At 35.9% G+C, this 25,719-nt stretch overlaps 1 protein-coding gene across 5 annotated transcripts in view; it reads right to left on the minus strand.

The window, feature by feature from the left end:
• The window catches only part of Pcnx1 (pecanex 1), a 159,643-nt gene that overhangs the window by 39,696 nt on the left and 94,228 nt on the right, over positions 1-25,719 (minus strand). For 3 of the 5 annotated variants that reach the window (XM_070030962.1, XM_070030953.1, XM_070030970.1), the window contains 10 exons: positions 24,137-24,194; positions 22,334-22,551; positions 20,428-20,581; positions 17,361-17,393; positions 12,923-13,094; positions 11,365-11,475; positions 8,982-9,073; positions 4,486-4,595; positions 3,751-3,856; positions 1,309-1,401 (listed from right to left, as the gene is read on the minus strand). In XM_070030962.1, the coding sequence (XP_069887063.1) occupies positions 1,309-1,401; positions 3,751-3,856; positions 4,486-4,595; positions 8,982-9,073; positions 11,365-11,475; positions 12,923-13,094; positions 17,361-17,393; positions 20,428-20,581; positions 22,334-22,551; positions 24,137-24,194 (1,147 nt within the window). The remainder of the gene's footprint in view (positions 1-1,308; positions 1,402-3,750; positions 3,857-4,485; positions 4,596-8,981; positions 9,074-11,364; positions 11,476-12,922; positions 13,095-17,360; positions 17,394-20,427; positions 20,582-22,333; positions 22,552-24,136; positions 24,195-25,719) is intronic. The other 2 variants (XM_070030966.1, XM_070030959.1) reach the window with 1 other exon arrangement.

The following is a 25,719-nucleotide window of genomic DNA, read 5'->3' on the forward strand; positions in this document are numbered from 1 at the left end:
TGGACTTCACATGAGTTCCAAGATGGTCTATATCATACAATACACACACATTGAAAAAATGTCACCCTAGAATGTTATACCCAGTGAAGTATCTTTCAGGCCAGTAGTAAAAAAAAAATACTTTCTCTTTGTATTTGTCAGAAATACAAAGGCCAAGAGAATGTGCAGATTCACATACAACAAAAGTTCTAAGAAATATTTCACGGACACCATAAGACAACCAGGGATATACCCAAAAGAATAAGAGCACTAAATGTGGTATTTATGTGCAGGCTACAGATGGCAAGAATTGCCTTTGAGACGCTGCCCTTAAACAATGCCTGTGCTTCACTCAGACCCAAACCTGACTTAGATAAGGTTCGAGGCTTCTAGATGTACTGGAATAAGACTTTTAGGAAAGAATGAAATGCATAATATGCATAGGATGAATCCTTGCCTCTGGGTACTTATGCCTGTGTATATTCCCTTCCCACGCTCTGTGTATCATCAGGGTTGGTCTCTATGACAAAAAAAAAAAAAAAAAACAGAAAAAATAGTGGGAATGTCATTTCAAGTATCATATTATAAAAGAATATACCTGTGTTGACCTTTTCTCTCTAGAACCACATGTACTCTGTAAACTAGATGCTATTTCATTAAAACAATCAGCCCACAGAACAAAACACATGGAAAAGAACTATGATCGGGGCTGGGAAGGTGGCTCCGTGGTAGAGCTCTTGCCTTGCATGCATGAGGCCCTGGGTTCGATTCCCCAGCACCACATAAGCAAAAAGAAAAAAAGCCAGAAGTAGCGCTGTGGCTCAAGTGGTAGAGTGCTAGCCTACAGCTGAAGAGCTGAGGGATAGCGCCCAGGCCCAGAGTTCAGGCCCCACGACCAGACCAAAAATAAATAAAGAAAAGAAAAGAACTATGATCAACAGCCAATAGTCAGCAAGAAAATTAGGAAAACAATGAATGTCAAAAGACTACGGCAACATAAAAGATCCAAATCTAGAATCATTTGGTTTACACTCCCAGATCTATGACCCAAAGAAGTCATAAGACAGTAAATTTTGTTACTAAAACCAAGACTAGGGTAGGTATAGTGGTGCAGACCTGCTTGGACTGCAGAATTTGGGATGTAGAAACCAAGAGAATTACAAGTCAAGGCCAGTCTGAGCTACACAAGTTCCAGGTCAGCCTGGGTTACATAGTGAGGTCCTGTTTCAATCAAACAAGCAAAGTTGTATGAACAAATATTATGATCAAATCAGAAATAAGTGCAAAGTTACTTTTTCCCAAATAAAATAACAAAATGACACTTTTTACCTGTAATACTGTGAACACTGTGCTTACATGAATAGCAAAATACAGCACACCGATTACAATACATACTACTAGGTCAGACTGTAGACGCTCACTCTGTGGGACAAAAGTAAAAAGAAACATGTAATTTCATATGTGCTATAATCTGTATTTTAATTTATATCTTTTATTGCTAATTAGGCAAAGCATAAGAAATACTTTTTTTGATATTCCAGCATTTCTAAATATTTCTTTCAAATAATAATTAGCTATAATAAATCCTACTTTATTCTCTTAATTTCCTTATGTTCTGGTCTAGCACTATCATGCCAAAGAAAGTGAACAACTTACCTAGTTATTCACATTGTCAATGTATCACACTAAGATTTTTTTCCCATTGGTTTGTAAAATTTTCTTTTACATGGACAAAACATTCATGAATTCTTAAACATTTGAGTCAGCCATGTATTTTTAATTTTTTAAGTAAAACCCCGTCTTTAAACCATTATGTCTCATTTTACTTACAAGAATTAGATTCTTTCAGTGGTTAAGCAGAATGAATATCCTTTTTAGAACCAGAACTATTTCTGATTTTAGAGTTTTTCAGACTTTGGAATATTTACATAGGCTTTACCAGAAGGATTGCTAAAAGGAAAATCTAAAATCTAAAATGTTCCCAAATCTGGAACTTTTGAATGTCAATTCTGGAACATTTCCAATTTTGAATTTGCAGAAATGGAATATTCAATCTCTAGTAAAAACTAGAAACTGCTTGATAACACTAGTTGTCAATCTGTAAGATTTAGATTTTATATGCTACACTCATAACATAATACTGTGTTTAACATGAAAAATCCTTTGTTGACAAGGAAACTAAAAGTCATAAAAAAAAAATTGCCTCAATTATATCTTGAGCCAGTTCTGTATTTCTAGTTTTCTATACTTGGAAGATTGAGACAGAAGGTCGATAAGTTCAAGACTAGCCTGGGCAACATAACAAACCCTGTCTTTAAAACAATATGGAAGCTGGGCGCCGGTGGCTCACACCTGTAATCCTAGCTACTCAGGAGGCTGAGATCTGAGAATCATGGTTCAAAGACAGCCCGGGCAGAAAAGTCTGTGAGACTCTGATCTCCAGTAAATTACTAGAAAACTGGAAGCGGGGCTGTGGCTCAAGAGGGTAGAACGCTCACCTTGAGCTGAAGAGCGCAGGGACAGCACCCAGGCCCAGAGCTCAAGCCCCACAACCGACCAAAAACAAAAAAAAAGGGATAGTTCATGTCCTCTGAAAGTAAATATTACGTCCAATTTACCTTGCTAAATTCAGTTTTTTGCAAATGAGAATAATATAAAATGAAACTGAGAAATATTTCATGTTGTGTTCCAGGAAACAATTATGTATACAGAATTCATTTTTAAAATAACTACTGAAAGAATAAGGCATCATTTTAAGTTACTAAATTAGGAATTAAAAAGAATTTCTCCCATTACTTAAGTGTATTTCAGATTACATTTGAAAAATAAAGCACTTAAAAGAACATGTTTTCTTGGAACAATAACAAAAAGTATTTAATTTACATTAATATAGAAGTAACCCTTATCCATAGGTATTATGTTCCAAAGCCCTTAAAGGGTACATGAAACCACAGATAGTATCTAACCTCATTACCATACTGATACCCATAATGGCTAAGTGTCTAATGGATGGGTAGTGTTACACAGCACAGATACACTAGACAAAGGGATACTTAATAATCTTGGGTGGAATGATGAAGAAATCATCATGCAATTCAGGATGGTTTGCAACTGAAAACTTATGGGTTATTTATATCCAGAATTCTTCAGATTGTAGGTAGTTGACTTTGGGTAACAGACCATAGAATGTGAAATAGAAGATAAACAAGAACTACTATATCTTTCAGATTCTACTCTAACCTGAACAGGATAAAAAAATTCTATGATCAATGAAATTACCTAATGTCATCAGACCTGAAAATGAATGTCTGACATACTATATTAGTAACTTTAAGGAAATAACATTCCTTATACAAGCTGACTAACTCATAGGCAAAATGCTTAGGACTAGAAAGAAGTGTTTGACTTTAGGTTTTACTATATTTATGTTTCATGTACATCTTAGAGACATAGCTTGACAGAAATTTTGTACAATATTTTTAGTGCTCTTGTGTTTTGACTGTGATCCACCATGTGATGTGAAATGTGGAATATTCCACTGTGATACCATGTTAGTACTCAAAGTTTTGGATTCTAGAATCTTCTGGATTTTTAGATGAATAAGGAAGTTCAACCAATATGTTAAAGTCTGGAATAAAGGCAATTATGCTTTATCCTATCTGATGGAACTAAACATTTTTCTCAATTGCTACAAATTTTCAAAAGTATGTATTATATAATATCAAATGTTTAAAATTTTAATTTAAAGTGATTTAAAAAGTTAAAACTTACAACAGAATTTCTAAGTTTTTCAGGCAATGGGTCTTTTACTTCAGACAGAGGGTCTTCTGGATTTTTCTCTTCTGTTTTTGGAAAAATCTTAGATTGCACCAAAGCACTTTAAATTTAAAAGCCAAAGAAGGTTATTAATAAAAATACATATATAAACCTTAAAAGCAGTCATTTTAAATGGCACAGCTTAGAATAGTAACATAAGTATGTTTAGTTACTAGGAAATAGTAAACTCTAAAAAGTGTATAATAATATACACATATAGTGAAAATATTCTTATTAAAAAGAGTTCTGATACTTGAGAGAATAAAAATCCAACAAACATCCTTATCTTAATATGTTTAGCATGACAAAATGTTAATATATTTTGAATATAGATTATAGACAGATTAGGACAGTAACACTTTGGCTAGAAGTCTCAGAAGCTGTTTTTAATAAATGTCAACTTATTAATATTAAAAAATAAGAACAAATGATTTACTGGGCACCAGTGGCTCCCACCTGTAATCTCAGCTACTTAGGGAGCTGAGTTCTGAGGATCAGTTCAAATCCAGCCAGAGCAGAAAAGTCTGTGAAATGCTTAGCTCCAATTAACCATCAAAAAAGCTGAAAGTGGAGCTGTGGCTCAACTGGTAGATTGGTAGACTTTAGCAAAAAGGTCAGGAGACAATGCCCAAGCCCTGAATTCAAGCCCCAGGACTACCCCTTCTCCCCCCACAAAATGGTTTCACTTACAAAAGTACAGATGGATCACTACTTTGTCGGCTGAGATGATAGGATACTGCCACTAACAATCCACAAAAAATAGAGAAAAGTACTGGAATATGCTGGCCATCCCATGAATCCTGTTGAAAATATAATTAATACAATAAGCTTATAATTTCTTTCATGTTAATATTTTAGTTATTAAATTTAAGGTAAAAATTAGCCAAATTATGAACTGTATTTATTCCAAATAAATTTCAATTTGTTACTTTCCTTTGAGTTAGACACTAGCTATGAGATTTATTTTGGTAATAAAGCTACATATTTATTTTTGTATTAAAGCTCTTTAAGAGGAATACCTTGCTTCTGATGCATGTGTGACTGTCATTTGTCATAATTCAAGTAAAATTAACTTACTTATTACTTTGCAGTAAACTATGTGCTCTTTTTTGAAGGATAGGTAAGTTGGTATACTAAATAGCAGAGGATAAGCAAAAGAAAAATTCTGACAGTTGGTGTGTTGCTTTCTTGATACTTTTGCTCATGTAATAATACCATTACATTTCCAGAACACCAGGCACGCATTCTGCAACTGTTTCCTTAAAGATTAAACTACATATTCCCAGAAGACGATATGCAAAGGATAAGCTTCCAAAGCCAACAAAATGTGAGCATACCATGCAAGCCTGGCTCATGGATTGCTATCCTATGGGGTCCACTGGCATGACATGACTAATTACAGTGGACATATTCTGTGTGATGGGCACTACTCAAATTCTTCATCTTCGTCATTTGGGAAGAGAAATGAGAAAAGCAGGAAACTGAAATGGTAGGTTTTAATAAACTTGCCTTCTCTCCCCTCTAATATAGTCCTGGAAATTGTTCTACCACACAAAAATTTTTTTTGGTAATGTCTAAATCAAAACTGTGGTCATTATACACTGTTTAGAGCCCCAATTCCTAGGCCTTCCTAAGTACTTCCTAAATATTTCCATAATAACTCTTGGAAATACATTCTGCTTGTTGCTCTCTACAACCTGGGACAGCATGATGAGATGATACCAGAGCTGAATAAATAAGAAAAAAAACAGAGAGAGAGTAGCCACTGTTTTCCCATTTTTCCCTACTCTGGTTTTTCTTATTTCTTTGGCTTTACTATCCCATCTTGCTGTCCCAGGTTGCAGAAAGCAACACTACTAACAGAGAAAGAGCACATAGTTTACTGCAAAGTAATAAGTAAGTTAATTTTACTTGAATTATGACAAATGACAGTCACACATGCATCAGAAGCAAGGTATTCCTCATAAAGAGCTTTAATGAAACCCTATATGCAATGTGTATTCCCATATCCACTCATTTATTAATTATAATGAGTTATATTTGTAACTAAAATTATCTAATGCAAATGTTATATCCCAGAGAAAAAAATGAAAAAATTATTTTCTCCCTTTGGATATTGGAGTCTATTGGTAGTTTTACAATTATTGGTATTCTGGGGAGTAACTATAGTTGAACAGGCTTTTGTACTAGGTTAGAAAACTTAATGTACTTGTTAATTTCTATGATTACAACTTCCAAGTAATTACTTGCTTTCAAAAATGTAGCCCAAAACACAGATCTATCGTTTGTATTTAGCATAGTTCAGAAGGTACATATGGGAAAACCATGAATTTGAACTTCATTTTCCATTCAGTTATTTCCTGGGCTTACTTAGCTCCATGAATTCTCTCTCCTCTAGAAAATTCTCCCTTTTCCTTACCTTGAAAATGCAATCAAGTCTGCAATCTTTTTAAAACTGCCATAAACAGTTTTCATATGCCCAAGCCTCACTATTATCCTAAAAAGAGTAGAACAGCTTTCCTTAATATCTATTCTAACCTCCAGAATAAAGCTCAGTAGTCTCCCTGCTTTGGTTTCTCCTGCTTAGACTTCAATCTCCTTTACACTGGAGACAAATAATCTTTCTAAAATGCAACTGAGTATTTCTTTCACTGCCTATCTCAAATCATTTGATATTTCATTTTTACTCCAACATATTCAAAGATACTTTAGAGCTCAGATACCTTTCCTCATATACTCAAATTTCCAATTACTCAAATTACTGTTTGCTTTATGCAACACAATTTCCTGTCAGTTCCCTGCTTTAATCCTTTGTTTCAACTAATTAGTTCCTATGTTCTTTCAAAATTTGGCTAAAATCCAAGCCCTAAGAATGGTCCTTTAATCCTTTTCAGCTGAAATAAGGTAGTCAATTTATGTATCAGTCTGACTGTTTTTTAGAGCCTTCATGGTTATGTACTGTGTGTGTTCTTACATAGCTCATCTAAAAGCTCTTTAACAACAAGAGACATCTTTTAACAGTTCTTAGCACACAGTAAAATGAAGGATTTTGTGGGTCCCTTTTCACAGCCCTTCAACTGTTATTCTCTGCCTTGCATTATTAAATATAACGAAACAAAAAATTAAGAATGTGTCTAGTTATGACTTATCTATTAAAATATTTCAACATTTATGTTTACAATTTGGTGACAAAATTGTAAAAGGGAGCTTGTAAAACTGACCCACATCTTTTTTTTAAATAAGTTTTTTATTGTGAAAATACTGTACAGAGGGGTTATAGTTACATGAGCAAGTTAATGAGTACATTTCTTATCAAGCATTGTTACCTCTTCTTCCTTTGTTTTGCCACTACCATCCCTACCCTCCCACCTCCACAACTACACTCTCCCCTCCCCCCTCCCTCCCCCCACTGCCTAGATTATAAAGATCATTTTTCAACATAGTGTCTTGTACATCTCATTGTTACAATGTGTCAACATGTATCCCTATTTAAACATTTTGTTTTTTCACTTCCCCTTCCCAAATTATACCAATATCAAATACAGTGAAAACAGGGGTTATAGCATGGAGGAGAAACATACAAAGCAACAACAACAAAAAAATCACATGGTACCTTATAAATATGTTAGAAACAACAGCAAGAAAGAAAAAAACCACTTGTGTCCTTATCTTGGGTTCATTTTGCTTAACTTCATCTTATCTGGTTGTATGTACATAGTTTTTGACCTTTTCTACTTGTCCCAGACATATACTAGTTATTGCAAATAAGGGAAACCATGGGACCCATGTTTCTTTGGGCCTGGCTTACTTCACTTAATATAAATTTTTCCAGGTCTTTCCATTTCCTAACAAATGGGGCAATGTCATTCTTTCTGATAGAGGCATAGAATTCCATTGTGTGTGTATATGTATATACATATACATATATATACATATATCTGTATATCTGTATATATGTATATATATGTGTGTGTGTACATATATATATATATATATATATATATATATATATATATATCACATTTTCTTGATCCATTCATCTACTGAGGGGCATGTGGGTTGGTTCCATATCTTAGCTATGGTAAATAATGCTGCAATAAACATAGTTGTGCTGGAAGCTTTAGTATGGTCTTGTTTGTGATCATTTGGGTAAATACCCAAAAGTGGGATTGCTGGGTCATAGGGGAGCTCTATGTGGAGTCTTTTGAGGAACCTCCATACTGCTTTCCAAAGTGGTTGAACAACTTGTACACTCCCACCAACAATGAAGTAGGGTTCCCTCTGGCTTCATTTCCTCCAGCATCTGTTGTTATTAGAGTTCTTAATTATAGCCATTCTAACTGGGGTGAGGTGGAATCTCAATGTTGTTTTGATTTGCATTTCTTTTATGGCTAGAGAGGTTGAGCATTTCTTCATGTGCCTATTGACCATTCTTCTTTCCTCTTTGGAGAAGTTTCTCTTTAAGTCTTTAGCCCACTTATTTATTGGGCAGTTCTTTCTTTGACGATTTGTTGTTGGAGGATTTAATTTTTTTGAGTTCCAGGTATATTTTAGATATGAGACCCTTATCCGTTGTAGGGCTCCCAATCCGTGGCCTTTCTATTGATCTTGCTAGCTATGTCCTTTGCCATGCAGAAGCTCTGCAGCTTCATGTTGTGTTTCTGGGTCTCTATTAAGAAAATTTCTGACCTACATCTTTCTAAACCAGCAATGACACTAGTATGCAACCTTTGAACTTGATTTTTGTTTTTTGCAGGTTGGGATCAAATCCAGAGACTTGTACATGCAAGGCAAGTACACTAATATTGAGCCACAACCCTAGCCGGTCAGAAATTATTCTTCAAAGTTTAAAGAAGCCTTTCGATATGAGAAATAGTAGCTTCATAAATTCTTAACAGGAATCTAAATATCATTTCATACTCTGAGATTGCTATGTTCATCTCCATCACAGATGAACTTCATTTTTTTATTAACTGTTCCTAATATTAACCTATAATAATATATGAAAAAAACTTTAATTATCATAAGCTATTAAACTATTTTCAAATTTAAAGAATAAGAATAAAGCCCAGTATATGAAGACAATGAAAATGAATGATAAAGTAGAACCAGGAAGCATGAACCATTATTAGTCAATTTTAGACAATTTTCATATAGAACACAACAGACTATAAGCTACTGCTTACCTTTAAAGCTCCATAACATAATCCATACAACAAGGCCACTGCTACAATGCTACAGATAAAACTGTAAAGTGCTGCAAGCAGGCTTGTGGTGGCTGCATAGCAAAGGAAAATGAAATCAGTATTCTATAAACACCTATGTAAGAAAATTAAAGATCACTGATAAGCTTTAATATGTCCACTATCATTATGTATTTACTCATTTGACTTTTAAAAGCTCAATTACTTCACTTTGTACATTCATAAGATTTCTATATGGCAAAGATTTGCTATCTTCAATCTTTGTTACAAGATAAAATATATTCATCTAGGAATAAGAAACATTTATATAAACTCAAAAGAAAAAAAAAACACGCACCATGCTTCAAGAATGTGTTTCCTTTTTTTTTTTTGAGGTACCAGGGTTGAATTCAGGGACTCATTCAAGGACTGTGGGAGAGGTACACTTAACAGTGAGTCACCTGTTCAATACTTTTTTATTTTTTCAGACACACCTCACATTTCTCCCTGGGGTTGCACTGCCTTGGACCTGTGCTCTTCTCATCTATGCTTTCTAGTACCTAGGATTACAGTCATGAACAACCATGCCCATTTAACTGACTGAGAAGGCAGTCTTGCTAATTTTTGCTTGGGGTAGCCTGGAACTTTAATCCCAATCTCCACTTCTTCAATAGTTTGGATTATAGGATTAAGCCACTACCCCTTGCAATAAATGTCTTTGTGATAGTAAAAACCTAACACTTTGTACAAGTTTGTAACTTACAATATGACAAAGACTATGTCTATAAATATTATCTACAGTAAGCCTTTAACACAACATTTAACACCAATAGTAATTCCTATACACTCATTCACCCATGAAGAAGCTATGCTGATTGATAAACTTAGCCTTTCTTAATCAAATAGTTTGAAACATTTTGAAAAACATTACACACTGATATGATTGCTACATAGCAACACAAAACAATTTAGTTCTTATTTAAAATTTAAATCATAATATCAGTTTATCTGTAAAGCAAATTTTAGTGTGTATTAGGTTTATGAGCATTGTAAATGTAGTGTGAATAATAAACTAAAAATTATAATTATTGTAGCTAGAGAAATTAAAATCATTTCTTCCTTTTGGAAGTATTTTCTCTAGTTAACACATTCTTTTCTCAATAAAACATTAAATATTTTAATTATGGTAGCTGTACACTGGATTATTTTCAAATTTTGCAAACCATTATTCCAGAATAATGTTAGTATGGTTTCTTTCTTTTTTTTTTTTTTTTTTTGGGTCCGGTCGTGGGGCCTGAACTCTAGGCCTGGCCGCTGTCCCTCAGCTCTTCAGCTCAAGGCTAGCACTCTACCACTTGAGCCACAGCACCACTTCCGGCTTTTTTCTTTTTTCTTATGTGGTGCTGAGGAATCGAACCCAGGGCCCCACGCATGCAAGGCAAGCGCTCTACCACTGAGCCACCTTCCCAGCCCGGTATGGTCTCTTTCTTAAAAAAATGAAACATTAATATGATAAAGAACTTCTTTTCTAAATTACCAACTTATATATATATATGGCCTATTCTACAAAGAGAGCTATTTCTTAAAAGTTTATTTAGTAAAATGCTTTTAGATTCTCGTTTTAGTATCCTATGCTAAAGATAAAACAAAGGTCTGAAGTCAAATGCATGGACGTACCAAACGCAGGTAACAAGTCAAGCCAAATACAGTATTACACATCAGACCTCGATCTATGTGGAACACATAGATGAATATCACAGGTGAAATCTCTACAATATTCCCTCCTTTTTTGCATTTTGTGTTCCCCAGTTTGAGTTATCTGTCTTCAACTGCATAATTTTAAATGGAAAATTTCAGAAAAGGAAGAGAAAGGCCATACTCATGTAACTTTTATTGTAATGCATTGCATAATTTTCCATTATTCCTTATTGCTAGTCTCTTACTTGACTATGACTAATGAAAAATTAAACTTTATACTAGGTATATATGAATAGATACAAGGTTCAGTACTATCTACCCTAGGTACTGGGCTTATCACTGGAGGTCTTAAAATGTATCATTTGTAGTCAAGCCGGGGCGGGGGGGGGGGGGGGGGGAAGGGGAATGGAGGGAGGAATGGGGGGAGGAATGGGGAGATTGCTATGTGACTTTCGGACATTATTACATCTTAAACACTAACTCCATTTTTCTTGGATCCTTTACTTATGTAGAAAACTTGACTAATTTTTCCTATTTATAAATTGTTTCCACCCTTTAATTACTACTTAATCCCCCATCTCAACTCTAAAATGAAACCAGAGAAGTATTTTAATGTTCATAATGTTAGTATTTTAATTATTTCATAATTTATAAACTACAATCTATAAATATTTATAAAGAAACTCACCATTGCCACCAAAGATATGAATATCCAATTGCTCACAAAGGTACATTACAAATGTATTCACCTGAGGCAGGAGACCAATGAAAAATACTATTGGGAAACAGAGTGTAAACACTATAGGAGGAAAAAAAGTATGTTAAAAATGCATTTTATCTTTTTGTTCATTTAAAGAGCCTAAGCAGTGAAAATAAATTCAAACAATTTACGTAGTGTGGTTTTTGAGGGGTAGTACTAGGGCTTGAACTTAGGGCCTTACACTTGCTAGGAAAGCACTCTATCCCTCAAGCCATGCCCTAGCCCTTTTGATTTAGTTATTTTTTGGATACAGTCTGTCTTTTATACATTGGCTGAACTGGACTGTGAGATCCTATTTACTTACCATTCCTTCACAGCTGGGATGACAGATGCACATTGTGGTTTTTATTGGTCAAGATGGGGGTCTAGTAATCTTTTTTGCCTAGACTGGCCTTGAACCACAGTCTTTCTAATCTCAGTTCAGTCTCCAGAGTAGCTAGGATTGTTAGCAGGAGCTACCACACCCAGATCAACTATACTCTGTGTGTGTGTGTGTGTGTGTGTGTGTGTGTGTGAGTCCTGGGGCTTGAACTCAGGGTTTAGATGCGTGTGTGTGTGTGTGTGTGTGTGTGTGTGTGTGTGTATCAGTCCTGGGGCTTGAACTCAGGGCTTAGATGGTATGTGTGTGTGTGTGTGTACCAGTCCTGGAGCTTGAACTCAGGGCTTAGATGCGTGTGTGTGTGTGTGTGTGTGTGTGTGTGTGTGTATCAGTCCTGGGGCTTGAACTCAGGGCTTAGATGGTGTGTGTGTGTGTGTCCTGGGGCTTGAACTCAGGGCTTAGATGCGGGGGTGTGTGTGTGTGTGTTAGATGCGGGTGTGCGTGTGTGTGTGTGTGTGTGTGTGTGTGTGTGTGTGTGTATATATCAGTCTTGGGGCTTGAACTCAGGGCTTAGATGGTATGTGTGTGTGTGTGTGTGTGTGTGTGAGTCCTGGGGCTTGAACTCAGGGCTTAGATGCTGTCCCTGAGTTTTTTTGCTCAAGGTTACTGTTCTACCACTTGAACCTAGCTCCATTTGTGGCTTTTTAGTGGTTAAATGGAGATGAGTCTCCCTGCCTAGGTGAGCTTCAAACTGTGATCTTCAGATCTCAGCCTCCTATGTAGCCAGGATTACAGGCATGAACCACTGGCACCCAACTTACACTACTTTTTAAATTATCTCTTCATAGATGATTGGATATTAAATAAACTCTTTCAACCACTGATACTTTCAAGTATCATTTCAATCATTTTCACATAATATATATAAACCTAAAATATAGGGAAAAAATTTTCTACTGCATCCCCTTTAGGAGCAGAATAATTACTGTAGTATTTATTATTTTTTAGTCTTTTCCATTATTATAGTACTATAGTTTGTCAGATAAGAATATTCTATAATAAACAGAAAGATAAGCTTACAAAAACTATTTTTACCATTTGACTTTTGAATTCGTGAACTGTGGTACAAAAAAAGTTAAGATCAGAGATACCTTGAAGATGACTCACCTATAACTAAATCCCTGGCTGATATAAACACCAGTGGATTGGTGAAAGTTATTCCATATAATCTGAACTTGATTGTAGCAAGGTTTCTACTACCATAATCCAGGAGCCAAATAAGACCACAACATAAACAGAAGTAAACTGGTCTACTGTAGGCAATGATACGATTATGACCCTGCGAATGACAGATGTTTCAAGTGTCACTTTAATAAGGAATCACAGCTAGCTACTGAGACCATTAAAGATGTATTCTAAGGATTCCAAGTATTTCTCTATGAAAGTAGGTTTCTAATAGTTGCAGACAAGTAGGAAAAATAAATATGGAAAAAAAGAAAAATAGAATGAGCATTGGATTGAAATTAGAGGTATCAATTTAAACTTTTTTTCCCCCAATCCTGGAGCTTGAGCTCAAGACCTGGGTGCTGTCCCTGAGCTTTATCACTCAAGGTTAGCACTCTACCATGATGAGCCACAACACCAGTTCAAGTTTTCTGTGGAGATAAGAATCTCAAGAACTTTCCTGATCTGACTGACTTCAAACTGCAAGCCTCAGATCTCACCCTACTGAGTAACTAGAATTATAGGCATGAGCCACAGGTATCCAGCTAATACAAACTTTTGATAGATACAGGATGTATGGATATACATATGTATGGATATACATGTATATATCTCCTTTTTGGGGGCGGGGAGGGCAGTCCTGGGGCTTGAACTCAGGGCCTGGGCACTATCCCTAAGCCTCTTTGTGCTCAAGGCTAGTACTCTAGCAGTTGAGCCCCAGGGCCATTTCCAGCTTTTTCTGAGTAGTTTATTGGAGATAAAATCTATTTTTATTTACTGAGTAAATTCAGAAAAAATAAATGTAATAAAGATTACTACCATCCTGATCCTAACTTACAATATTATTATTCACGAAAAGAACCAGGGCTTCATAGAAAGGTGACTTGAGGTAAGGAAGTATAAGATTAACCTGAAATATTAATGTTGTTATAAAAAGGAAAAGTGTCTTTGAAGGGTCATAGGGATATATAAAAAAGACATAAAAGACAAGTTGGCGGACTCCAAATGGCCAAATCAGAATAATTTGAACATCAAAATAACCTTTGGTGACATTATAGTCCACTGAAATAATCCATGAATCCATACTAATGCATGTATACACACACACACACACACACATACACACACACAGAGGAGAGCTTAGAGTATAGCTTAGTGATAGAGCACTTTCACAGCACAGAAAGGTCTGGTAGCACAAGTCCACAAACACTAGAGAGGACAAACTGCTCCTATTAGTAAAAAATTAATACATGTTGAAAGAATTATAAAATCAGTATTTGATAGCCATGAAATAATAATTGATTCAGGCAAAAAATATCAGTAGATTCTAAAACAAATGGGTCAGATACTTATTAATCACAGGAGAAAGTAATGATATTACATACAGTACAAGTTGAGAAGGCAGTTTAGAGAAGGACTGGATTCTTAGGTGACATCTAGCAAGGCCTGGACACATTTTTATTGCCAATAAAAATTGGGTGAGGTATTACTAGTGCCTATTGAGGCAAAGTCAAAGAGAATTCTGGAATACAAAAGACAGCATCCTACCCTCAAAGGAAAATTATCCAGACCTAAATGTTATTATTACAGAGATCTGAGAAACCCTGTTGATACTACTCCTACCCAAAACATCAAATTTAATATTCCTAGTAAGAGGATAAATCAATATCACATATATCCTTACATAATACACTGAGAAGAACACTACTTTCACAGTATTTCTGCTCAAAAAGTGTAACCTTTAATTTTAAAAAATCAATACAAAGTGAGAAACAGATTATAAAATAACTGGTTTGTATCCATCAAAACAATTCAGAATCAGGAAAGACAAATCCTTCAGATTAAAAGGCCGGTGGCTCAGGCCTGTAATCCTAGCTACTCAGGAGGCTGAGAACTGAGAATCACAGTTCAAAGCCAGCCCAGACAGCAAAGTGCACCAGATGTTTATCTCAATAAACCACCAGAAAACTAGAAGTGGCACTGTGGCTCAAGCAGTAAAGCGCTCTCCCTGACCTGAAGAGCTGAAGGACAGCGCCCACGCCTAGAGCACAAGCCCCAAGACAGACAAAAAAAAAAGTTTGACTTTCTTGTGCCAACTAAAGACAAACTCAAAAAACAGTTGAAGATACAGGTAGACCCATTGCAACAATGAGATGTACAAGTAGTTATGTCGAAAACGAACTTTACAACTTTGGTGCAGGGGGGGCACGGGGGGGGGGGGGATGACATACATTGGGTGGGGGGGGATGGGAAGGGGAAACAAAGGAGGAGGCTACAAGGCTTGATAAGAAATGTACTCATTATCTTGCCCATGTAATTGTAACCCCTTTATACAGTATTTTCACAATAAAAAAACAGTTGAAGAATGGAAAACAGCATCATATCAATGTTCATAAGCCAACTTCAAAAAGTATTAATGCCAAAAACATTTCTATGAAATACAAACTAGATATTGAGAAATAAAGGGGCATCATGTCTATGAAGAAAGAAAAGGTAGAGAGAGGCAGGAAAGAGATTGCATACTAGAATGTAATTGTGTAAGAATGGTAAAATGTTAACATAAATAATCTAGATAAATGGTATTATTTTTTTTGTGTGCTATCCTTCCAAATTTTCTGTAAGCCTGGAATTACATCAAAATTCAAAGCTGGGAAAAAACATATCACTGGGCTTCAAAAATATTCTGACAAAGCCGGAGCCGGTGGCTCACGCCTATAATCCTAGCTATTCAGGAGGCTGAGATCTGAGGATCATGATTCAAAGCCAGCCCAGGCAGAAAAGGGCAGAAAAGTCCGTGAGACTCTTATTTCCAATAAACCATTTGAAAGCCAGGAGTGGCACTGTGGCTGAAGCGGTAGAGCTAGAGTGCTCGCGTTGAGCTGAAAAGCACAGGGACAACGCCCAAGCCCAGAGTTCAAGCCCCATGACTAACTAATAATAATAATAATAATAATAATAATAATAATAATAACAATAATAATAATAATAATAATAATATTCTGACAAAGCTGGGCACAGGTGGCTTACTCCTGTAATCCTAGCTACTGAGATCTAGCCTGAGATCTAAGGATTACAGTTCGATGCTAGCCCAAGCAGAAAATTTCACTGGACTCTCATCTCCTCTCCCCCGCCCAAAAACAGTCTTAAGTAGAGCTGTGGTACAAATGGAAAAGTGAGCAAAAATGTTCCAGGATAGTGTACAGGCCCTGAGTTCAAAGCCCAAGAAAGGGACGTGTACACATGAACACACGTGGGGAGGGGAGAGAGGCACACACTCACATACACAAAATAAACATCATCAATCAAAAATGTAAACCAATTTTCCTCCTGGTTTTGTTTTGCTACCATTATTAACTATTCTATACATGGACAAAAAAATACTATCTATAATAATTGGGCTGGGAATGTGGCTTACTGGTACAGTGCTTGCCTAGCATACACGAAGCCCTGGGTTCAATTCCTCAGTACCACATAAACAGAAAAAGCTGGAAGTGGTGTTGTGGCTCAAGTGGTAGAGTGCCAGCTTTCAGCAAAAGAAGCTCTGGGCCAGTGCTTACGGCCTGATGTCAAGAATGGCAAAAAAAGAAAAAAAGAGAGAGCAGGGTGGGCGCTGGTGGGTCACACCTGTAATCCTAGCTACTCAGGAGACTTTTAACTCCAATAAACCACTTAGAAAACAGGAAGTGGAGCAGTGGCCCAAGTGGTAGAGTGATAGATAGCCTTGAGCTGAAGAACTGAGGGACAGCACCCAGGCCCAGAGTTCAAGCCCAACAACCAACAAAAAAAAAAAAAAAGAAAGAAAGAAAGAAAGAAAAAGAGAGAGATTAATATACACTACTATTCCTGGAGCTTTAGCTACTTTCAAAGACTGTCTTTTGGTCTTCCGATTAAATAAGCAAAGAGTTAGATCCAAGATCAGATCATATGTCGCATAAGTAGTGATAAGCAGGTAATATTTTGTGCAAAGTTACACAGTGAATAACAAGTTTTTCATCATTAAAGTACTAAAGAACTATACTTTCTATTCTTGCTCCTAATGATTCTCAAAGTAAAATAGTAAGTTTCCTTACTTTGAAATTCTATTTTTAATATTTATTCACAATTCATTATTCAATATTTATTAATGAACTAATTACCTGTGATAGACTTCTCCTGAAACAGTCAAAAAAAATGAATCATTATATTCTTTCAACCAAGATTTAGAGTCTATCAGTACAATGCCATTTTATTTCATGCTGATAAATCAACCACACAGAATCAAAATTTAGATGAGAAAATAATGACATTAATCTCATTTCAATCCAAATAATGCCAAAAGGAAAAAAAGAACTTGGTAAGTGATAAGGAACTAAAAATGACTGCCATATTAGGAATGACTTACATGTCTGGGGGAAGAAGAATCTGGTTGCACACTCTAAAAATGAAACAGAAAGACAGATTGAACTATTGAACTGATGGTGATTTTACATATTAAAAGCAACTTTTAAAATGACAAGCAATTTCAAATAAATATTACATAATCAGGGCTGGGAAGGTGGCTCAGTGGTAGAGTGCTTGCCTTGCATGCATGAAGCCCTGAATTCGATTCCTTAGCACCACATAAGCAGAAAAAAGCCAAAAGTTGTGCTATGTCTCAAGTGGTAGAGCACTAGCCTTGAGTTGAAGAGCTGAGGGGCAGTGCCCATGCCCAGAGTTCAGGCCCCATGACCAACAACAACAAAAATTCCATAATCAAGAAATGACCTGTATTATGTTCCAAAGATGAAACATCAGCTCCAGACATTGGTGTCACTCTGATTTTAAAAGCAGTTCACATATTTCCTCACCCTTATTTACTTATATTAATAATTCATGTCTTAATGTTTTTGAAGTGTCAAATACTAGATACACACATGGTCTTATACTTGAATCATTGCTGCATGTTATATATAGTTGAGGTAGAATTCTTTCTCATGGGCTATGACTTCACTTGGCAACTGAATAACAATATGGGTTAGTTCATGAGAATTCTAGTTCTGCCCACAAATATTTGGTATTTTAACTAGTTATGTACATTTGCCCATTAAAATAATCAAAGGCAATACAGCTGTATAAGTGGAAGAAACCTTATTGACTTGTTATAAAAATGTTCCAAAGGTACCACAGGTACCATGCAAATACTTCCACCCAAATTCCAGTTCATTTGCTACAGCATACTAAATAATTTCACTAGGATGGTTTGCCACTATTCCACAATTCCACACTGCATTAACCTTACTGAACTTCAAATTTAGCCATTGGCTGAACAGGAGGCTAGGTAATCTTTAAACTCAATTTCAATACCTACCATCTAAAAACTTTTATTTCTGTTCTTATTTCATTTTATACCTACTATTCTTCTGGTCACATAGTTTAAAAAATCTTAATCACATTTTCCTTTCTCACTATTCAGCCATATTGATGAGAAAACAGTGGACAAAATTAATGGAATAGGGATATTAAAGCAAAGGAGTAAATTTAATTGTTTAAAGCAATAAAAGTATAACTTAAGGTCATTGAAAGAAAAGGTGGAAATGAAGAACAGTGATTTTAACACAGAAGCACCAAATTTAATCAAAGAGATTTGGTTATTTGATACTGAGATAAAGAAAGAAAGGAAGCCAAATACTGGTTACTCATGCCTGTAATCCTAGCTACTCAGGAGGCTGGGACCAGAGAATCACCAATCAAAGCCAGCCCAGGTAGAAAAGATTTAAGTAGTAGCACACTAGCCTAGATGTAAAAAAGCAGAAACAGGGTCAATCTGAGTTCAAACTCCAATAGCAGCACACATGTACGTACACACACACACACACACACACACACACACACACACACACACACACACACACACACACACACACACACACACACACACACACACACACACACACACACACACACACACACACACACACACACAGAACTGATGAGAAGTCTAAAGGAGACTGAAAGTATCAACAAAGGAGAACTATCTGAAGAATGTGAGGACCACTAGGTTGTGCAGTTATCGTGTGCCAGTGAGGACAGAAAAATAAAAGAATAACAAGTAGTGAATGACACAGCCCTCACTGAAAATGCGCATGAGGAATGACAATTAACAGTCACCAATCTCTAATTTAGGACTTCAATGAAATATAGGATGATCTTAAAGAAATGGTACAGATAACCTGGATGACCTATTCCAGATGTCTGGCTAGTAAGTAAACAAGAGAGAGAGAGAGAGAGAGAGAGAGAGAGAGAGAGAGAGAGAGAGAGAGAGAGAGAGAGAGAGAGAGAGAGAGAGAGACAGACAGAGACAGACAGAGACAGACAGAGAGAGACAGAGAGAGACAGAGACAGAGAAAGACACAGAGAGAGACAGAGTAGAAACAGCAAAACAAGAAGCTATCAGCCTACTCAGCCTATAGGCTCTACATACTAGCATATATAAGCAAATAACTCAAGGAAAACAAAACTATTTACTAATTAAGAAAGGAAAAGTCACTGGTAACAGTCCACACTGATTTTAAGTAGAAGATAAAAATTACAGTAGTACACATGAGCTGATGTGTTTGATTTTCCTATGATTTTGAAAGCTTAAAACTAACATTTGAGGGGGGGGGAAGGGGGGAGAAGGAGAAGGATTGGGATTGGGGGGGAGGGGGGAGGCTGGGAAGGGATGTGAAGGGTAAACAAAGGAGAAGGCTGCAATGCTTGGTAAGAAATGTACGCATTATCCTGCCCATGTAATTGTAACTCCTCTGTACAGTATGTTCACAAATAAAATTAAATTAAATTAAAAAAAAAAAACTAACACTTGAGACAGATGCTACTAAGCCCATGCCTGTAATCCTAGCTACTTAGAAGGTTGAGATCTGAGGACTATATTTCAAAGCCAGCCTGGGCAGGAAAGTTATGAGAATCTTATCTCCATTTAACAATAAAAAAATCTGTAAGTGGAGCTTTGAGCAAAAACAGCTCTGGGATAGCACCCAGGCCCTGAGTTTAAAACCCAGTACTAGCACAAAAGGAAAACAAAACTGACATGGTATTTTTATGTGTGTGTGCCCAGAAATCACAATGAGTTGGTGCAGTGGTGCATACCTGTCATCCCAGTGACACCAGAAGAAGCATAGCTCAGGACAGCCCAGGCATAAAACAATACCCAACTTTGAAAATAAAGCAAAAACGAGCTGGAGGCATGGCTCAAATACTAGAGTACCTGTCTTGCAAGTGTGAGCTCCTGAGTTTAATCCCCAATACTACCAAAAAAATTTAGAAAAGTGTAGGTCCTCCTGGTTCTATACACAGTTAATGTAAACCTCCAAGGAAAACAAGCCTAAAAATGATTTTCCTCCTATATAACTCAGTGAAAGGTATGCAAGTTCTACCTTTTGATATAGTTATTACTTATTCTACATCACGCACAGAAGAAATGGTGGTAGTACCTTGAGTAGTGAGTACTGACAGCTGGCTATGACCAAGCAGAACTGGAAAACCCAGATATCTCTGAAGAAGCCTTGTATGAGAAGAATGGATCCCAAAAAAGCCACAAGAATAGCCAGGATGACAGCTAATACATTTTCCAGGATCTCACGATTTCTGCCAACAGAAAAAATATTTACGAGTGCATATATCATGAATACAAAAACCAGAGTGAAAGAAAGGGAAAGCATCACAATGAAGCTTGCTGAGATTATTGTGGATACCCTGTTTGAATAAGGTTTTTGAGCATATAGAAACAAAATTTGGGCTAAATACAGGTGGCTCATGCCTATAATACTTGGTAGGTTAAAATCCAAGAACTGAAGTTTGGAGCCAGCTAGAGCACACAAATTCTCAAGACTCATCTCTAATTAATCAGCAAAAAGTCAAAACTGGAGGTGTGGCTCAAGTGGTAGAGTGCCAGGTGTGCTTGGAAAAGCTGTGCAAGGGCATGCGGGCGTAAATTCAAGCCACAAAACTGAACAAAATATAAAGGAAATAACATATAACTTCATATGGACATAAAACAAATTCTTACAAAAAAATGATGAAGCCGATTGTGGAGTTCCAATTATAACATCCACTGTAGGTCCTGTGTTTTCTTTTTTATGTACATTAATTATACAGAGGGGTTTTATTGTGATTTTCCATACCACTATATAATGTACTTTGATCACACTTACCCGGTTGCTCTTTCTTTATCCCTCTATCCTGCCTTTTTAAACTATTTTAATGGTTTTCATTATTCTATTCTCATAAATATACAATTTTACTTCTATTAAAATATATTTGGAAATGTGGCAAAATGGTTAACAATCTGAATGGCAAAGACATCAAGTTTAAATGATAAAAAAGTCTCAAATAAATTCATAGCAAGTTAAATTTAAAATGTTATTTTAGCAGGGTGCCAGTGGCTCACACCTGTAATCCTAACTACTCAGAAGGCTGAGATCTAAAGATGGTGGTTTAAAGCTATCTCAGGCAGGAAAGCCAATGAGACCCTTATCTCCAATTAACCACCAGAAAACCAGGAATGGTGCTGACACTCAAAGTGGTAGAGCACTAGCCTAGAGCAAAAAAAAAAAAAGCACAGAGAGGGCTGAGAAGGTGGCTCGGTGGTAGAGCGCTTGCCTTGCATGCATGAGGCCATGGGTTCGATTCCTCAGCACCACATAAGCAGAAAAAGAAAAAGCCAGAAGTGGCACTGTGGCTCAAGTGGTAGAGTGCTAGCCTTGAGCTGAAGGGCTGAGGGACAGCGCCCAGGCCCAGAGTTCAGGCCCCACGATCAGACCAAAAAAAAAAAAAAAAAAAAGCACAGAGACAGCACCTAGGCCCTGAGTTCAAGCCCCACACCAAAAAAAAAAAAAAAAAAATTTATAAGAAATTTGCAATTCAATTTTGATACCAAAATTTATTTGAAAAATTTGATTCCCTAACTCTCAGTTATCTGAAATAAATCCAAAACTCACAGCTATAATTAAACAAGGCTTTTTACTTTTGTTGAAAACAAATCTAGTGACAAAGGCCATTAATTCCACTTCTTTTGAAGTTGCTAAAACACTTCTGATAGTAGCAGAAACAATATGTTGTCTAAAATATTACATCTAGCAGTAAAGGCAATTTTTATGCTATATCAAAAAGCGAAGAATCTCATTATTTCTTGAAAGTTCATTCACAAAATGAGAAAGTGTTTAGTGGACTTAAGAGAGTCACTATTTGAAAGCTCTATTACTTTAAGCTTTACTTTCAAGAGAATAATAGTAGAAAACATTTTCCAACATGATAATCAAGAAAAAACTTCAATGGTCGTCAGTAACACTTCAACTTAAAAATAAATCATGTTTCTTTAATATCGCACTATACTCTTACCTATCAAACAGTGCCAAAAGTGTGAGTCGGTCAAAGTTAATGCCAATCCAAAGCTGGGGTAGGATCCAAAAGCGGTAATAATGTTTAACCTTTTGGGCAGCTTCTTCTGCGGGACCATAAGTGGCTGCTAAGTCAGGGCTTAGATCAATGTCCTGCTGTTCCAACAAATCTGTATCGATGGTCAACAGTCTATTCAACCGAATCTGTGGGAGAGAGAGCTAAAAGAAAGTCAGCATTAAAAAGATTAAATGATCTTTAATAAGAATATTTAACTTGATTATAGGTTTCTACTCAGCTTGTAGATTATCTAAACCCTTAATTCTCTCTTCTAGTCCACTCCTTGTGAAAACTTTTTAAAGATCATTAAAAACTACTACATGACAACCCAAAATGAACTGAAACAAAGCAAATTAATATAAAAGACCTTTTGCAAAGGTTTTATTCTGAAAAGTATTTAAAAATCATAAGGTTTTATGACTATAGGTAATGAATACATCAATACCACAGTGCATCATTTATGGATTTCTTCTCCCTAATGCATTTATGCTCTTTTCTCATTAAACTATGAACCTCACAGATAGTGGCAAATATGAGCCATCATCTCTCATTTTCTCCTACTGTCTCTTTTTATAGTTATCACTGCTTCCAAGCCTACTCAGTTTTGTTTTGGCAGGCTCCTTATCTGGAGCTATAAAGGAAATTTAATTTAGTCTATCTCTCTATCTGTTCTAAAATTTCTCTTTCCACTAAAAGAAAATTCACTGTCTCTGACAATGGAATAGGAAGCATTTTACAGTTTCCCATATTGTTTAAAAGTGGAAAACAATATGATGATGATCTTCTCATTTTGCTTTCCTATAGCTTTCAGTATATGTAATATCAAAAAAGTAAAGGAAGTCTTTATTTTCCAAATATATGTATGAGAGTAGTCAATTTCTTCCTCCCATATATGATATAGTCATATCTATCCCTTAAACATCGATAGTTACTCCCAAAACATGTTTTTCTTACCATCTATGTTAGGAGTTTTCAACTTTGACATCAGCATGACTCAGAGCTAGATAATCTTTTTGATGGGGGCTGTGCATCTAACTGTAGAACATCTCACAGCATCTTTATTCCTTACCCAGCCCCTAGTTGTAATGAGCAAAATGTATCTAGCTAATGCTAAATATTCACTTCTCAATGTCAATTCACATCTGTAGTCTTTAAACTCTGCTCGTAATTCATCTTCTACCCCTTGGGTATGAAATCCAAAATTCATGCATGTATATACATATGTACATATATGTGATGTATGTCATGTGTATATACATATGAGTATATGTGTATGTATCTCTATGTGTTGCTTATTAGGACTTCAACCATTTTGTCTTTCCAAATTGAATCTACGTCTTACTAACAAAAGTAACATTATTCTTTAAAATCCCTACTGTATCATGTATGACATATTTTGTATACAATAATGCATTACTAAACCCTCCAAAATAGTGGCAGATAAATAACCAATCATTAATAACTATATCAACTCATACTATTGATGATTTAAAATGGCACAAATAGGTGAGTGAATGGAACTTTACATTCCCTCAAGATAGAAATCATACATTTGATAATTCATAAATATGGCTAATTAAATTTTATCTTTGAATCTTATCCAAGAACACAGAAGAGATTCACAGAAGTACAGCAAAGAGAGGACTTTGTCATAGTTTTCAATAAAAAATGACAACTTGGTACCTACAGAAAAATATTTTTCAGATTTAATCTGAAAAGATGTTATCAAAATGAAGAGAAACCTACCACGTCATGTGGGTAAAATCGAACTGAGGTAGAACTGGATACGTGAGAATCCGTGTCACTAAAATAAAATGGAAAAGACTTCAGAGTATAAACAGCTTGTCAAATGGTGAAAGAAAAATAAATCCTTAATAATCAGATGATATTTACAATTTCTTTTTCTGTATACTTCAAAATGCAAAATGGCATTTCCTAGAATTGCCATTATGACATAGCTTTTGGATCAGAGGCTCTATGTTCAAATTTTAGGGTTTGTTTGCTAGTCTGCTTTGAGATAGGGTTTCACTGTACAGCCCAGCCTACCTAGAACTCATGCTCCTCCTACATTAGCCTTGTAAAAGGCATGTGTCACCATGCCTGGACACGTTCAGAGCTCTGAATTTGGACAAACTACCTAATTTCTTTGTGTCTCTGTTTCCTCATCAGCAACACAGTCATGTCTGTATCACTATGTTCTTGTGAAAGTGTTTAAATGAGATAATCCAAGGAGAGCAATTACCAAACTGATTAGAACCAAAAAAAAAAAAACAAAAACAGAATAAACTTAAGCTGTAATATAAAATAGCCTAGAATATGACAGTTCAGTACAGTTTGGAGATTAAAATTAGCCTTTACCATATTTGAAATGTAAGGAATCATCTTCATTTGAATTACAATAAATATGATGGATTTCTATTCTCCACCCCCCAAATGTCTCTACTGTGCTACAGGCAGAGCAAATTAAATAACTCTAACTTCATAAATTTTGACAGGATTAATCTGTACCAGAATGAAATAAACATGCTGAAACTTAAACACTAAAAAATTAGTCAGGTGTCAAAAATTCTGCATCTTTTTGCTAAATGAACATATTACTAAATGGAATACAACAACAGGATCAAATGACCCTCGTGAGCAAAGTGAACTAGGTAATTAATAATGGATTCTAAAGCACCAATCTGAATCTCATGCCCAGTAAGACAAAAAAAAAACAAAAGTTTAATATATTCCATAACTAACATGATATGGATTTCTAATCTGCTTTTTTCCTTCTCTTCTATCTTATAAATTCTTTCCTAACAGGAAAGAGAAAAACTAAGATCAATTTTAAGATACAGCCAGGTGGCAGTGGCTCAAACCTGTAATCCTAGCTATTCAGGAGGCTGAGATCTGAAGATTGTGGTTCAAAGCCAGCCCAGGCAAGAAGAAAGTCCGTGAAACTTATCTCCAATAAACCACAAGAAAACCAGAAATGGCTCTGTAGTTCAAGTTGTAGAACGCTAGCCTTGAGCTGAAGAGCTGAGGGACAGTGCTCAGGCCCAGAGTTCAAGCCCCATGACCGACAAAAATAAATATTTTACTCATATACTGCTTTATTAAATGGCAATTCTTTTATATAACTACTTAACTAATAGAAAAAATTTAAGAAATTCTTCCTTTAAACTAGGTTAAAAAAAACTAAAGCAAAATGAAAAGTTGGTTTTGTCTGTACATTTGCCAGTCCTAGGGCTTGAAATCTGGACCTGGGCATTGTCCCTGAGCTTCGTTGGCTCAAGGATAGCACTCTACCACTTGAGCCACAGTGCCACTTCGGGCATTGTGAGTAG

This window comes from Dipodomys merriami, unplaced genomic scaffold (genome assembly GCF_024711535.1).
Source record: "Dipodomys merriami isolate MVZ:Mamm:240054 unplaced genomic scaffold, mDipMer1.0.p SCAF_1, whole genome shotgun sequence".
Taxonomy (NCBI): Eukaryota; Metazoa; Chordata; class Mammalia; order Rodentia; family Heteromyidae; genus Dipodomys; species Dipodomys merriami.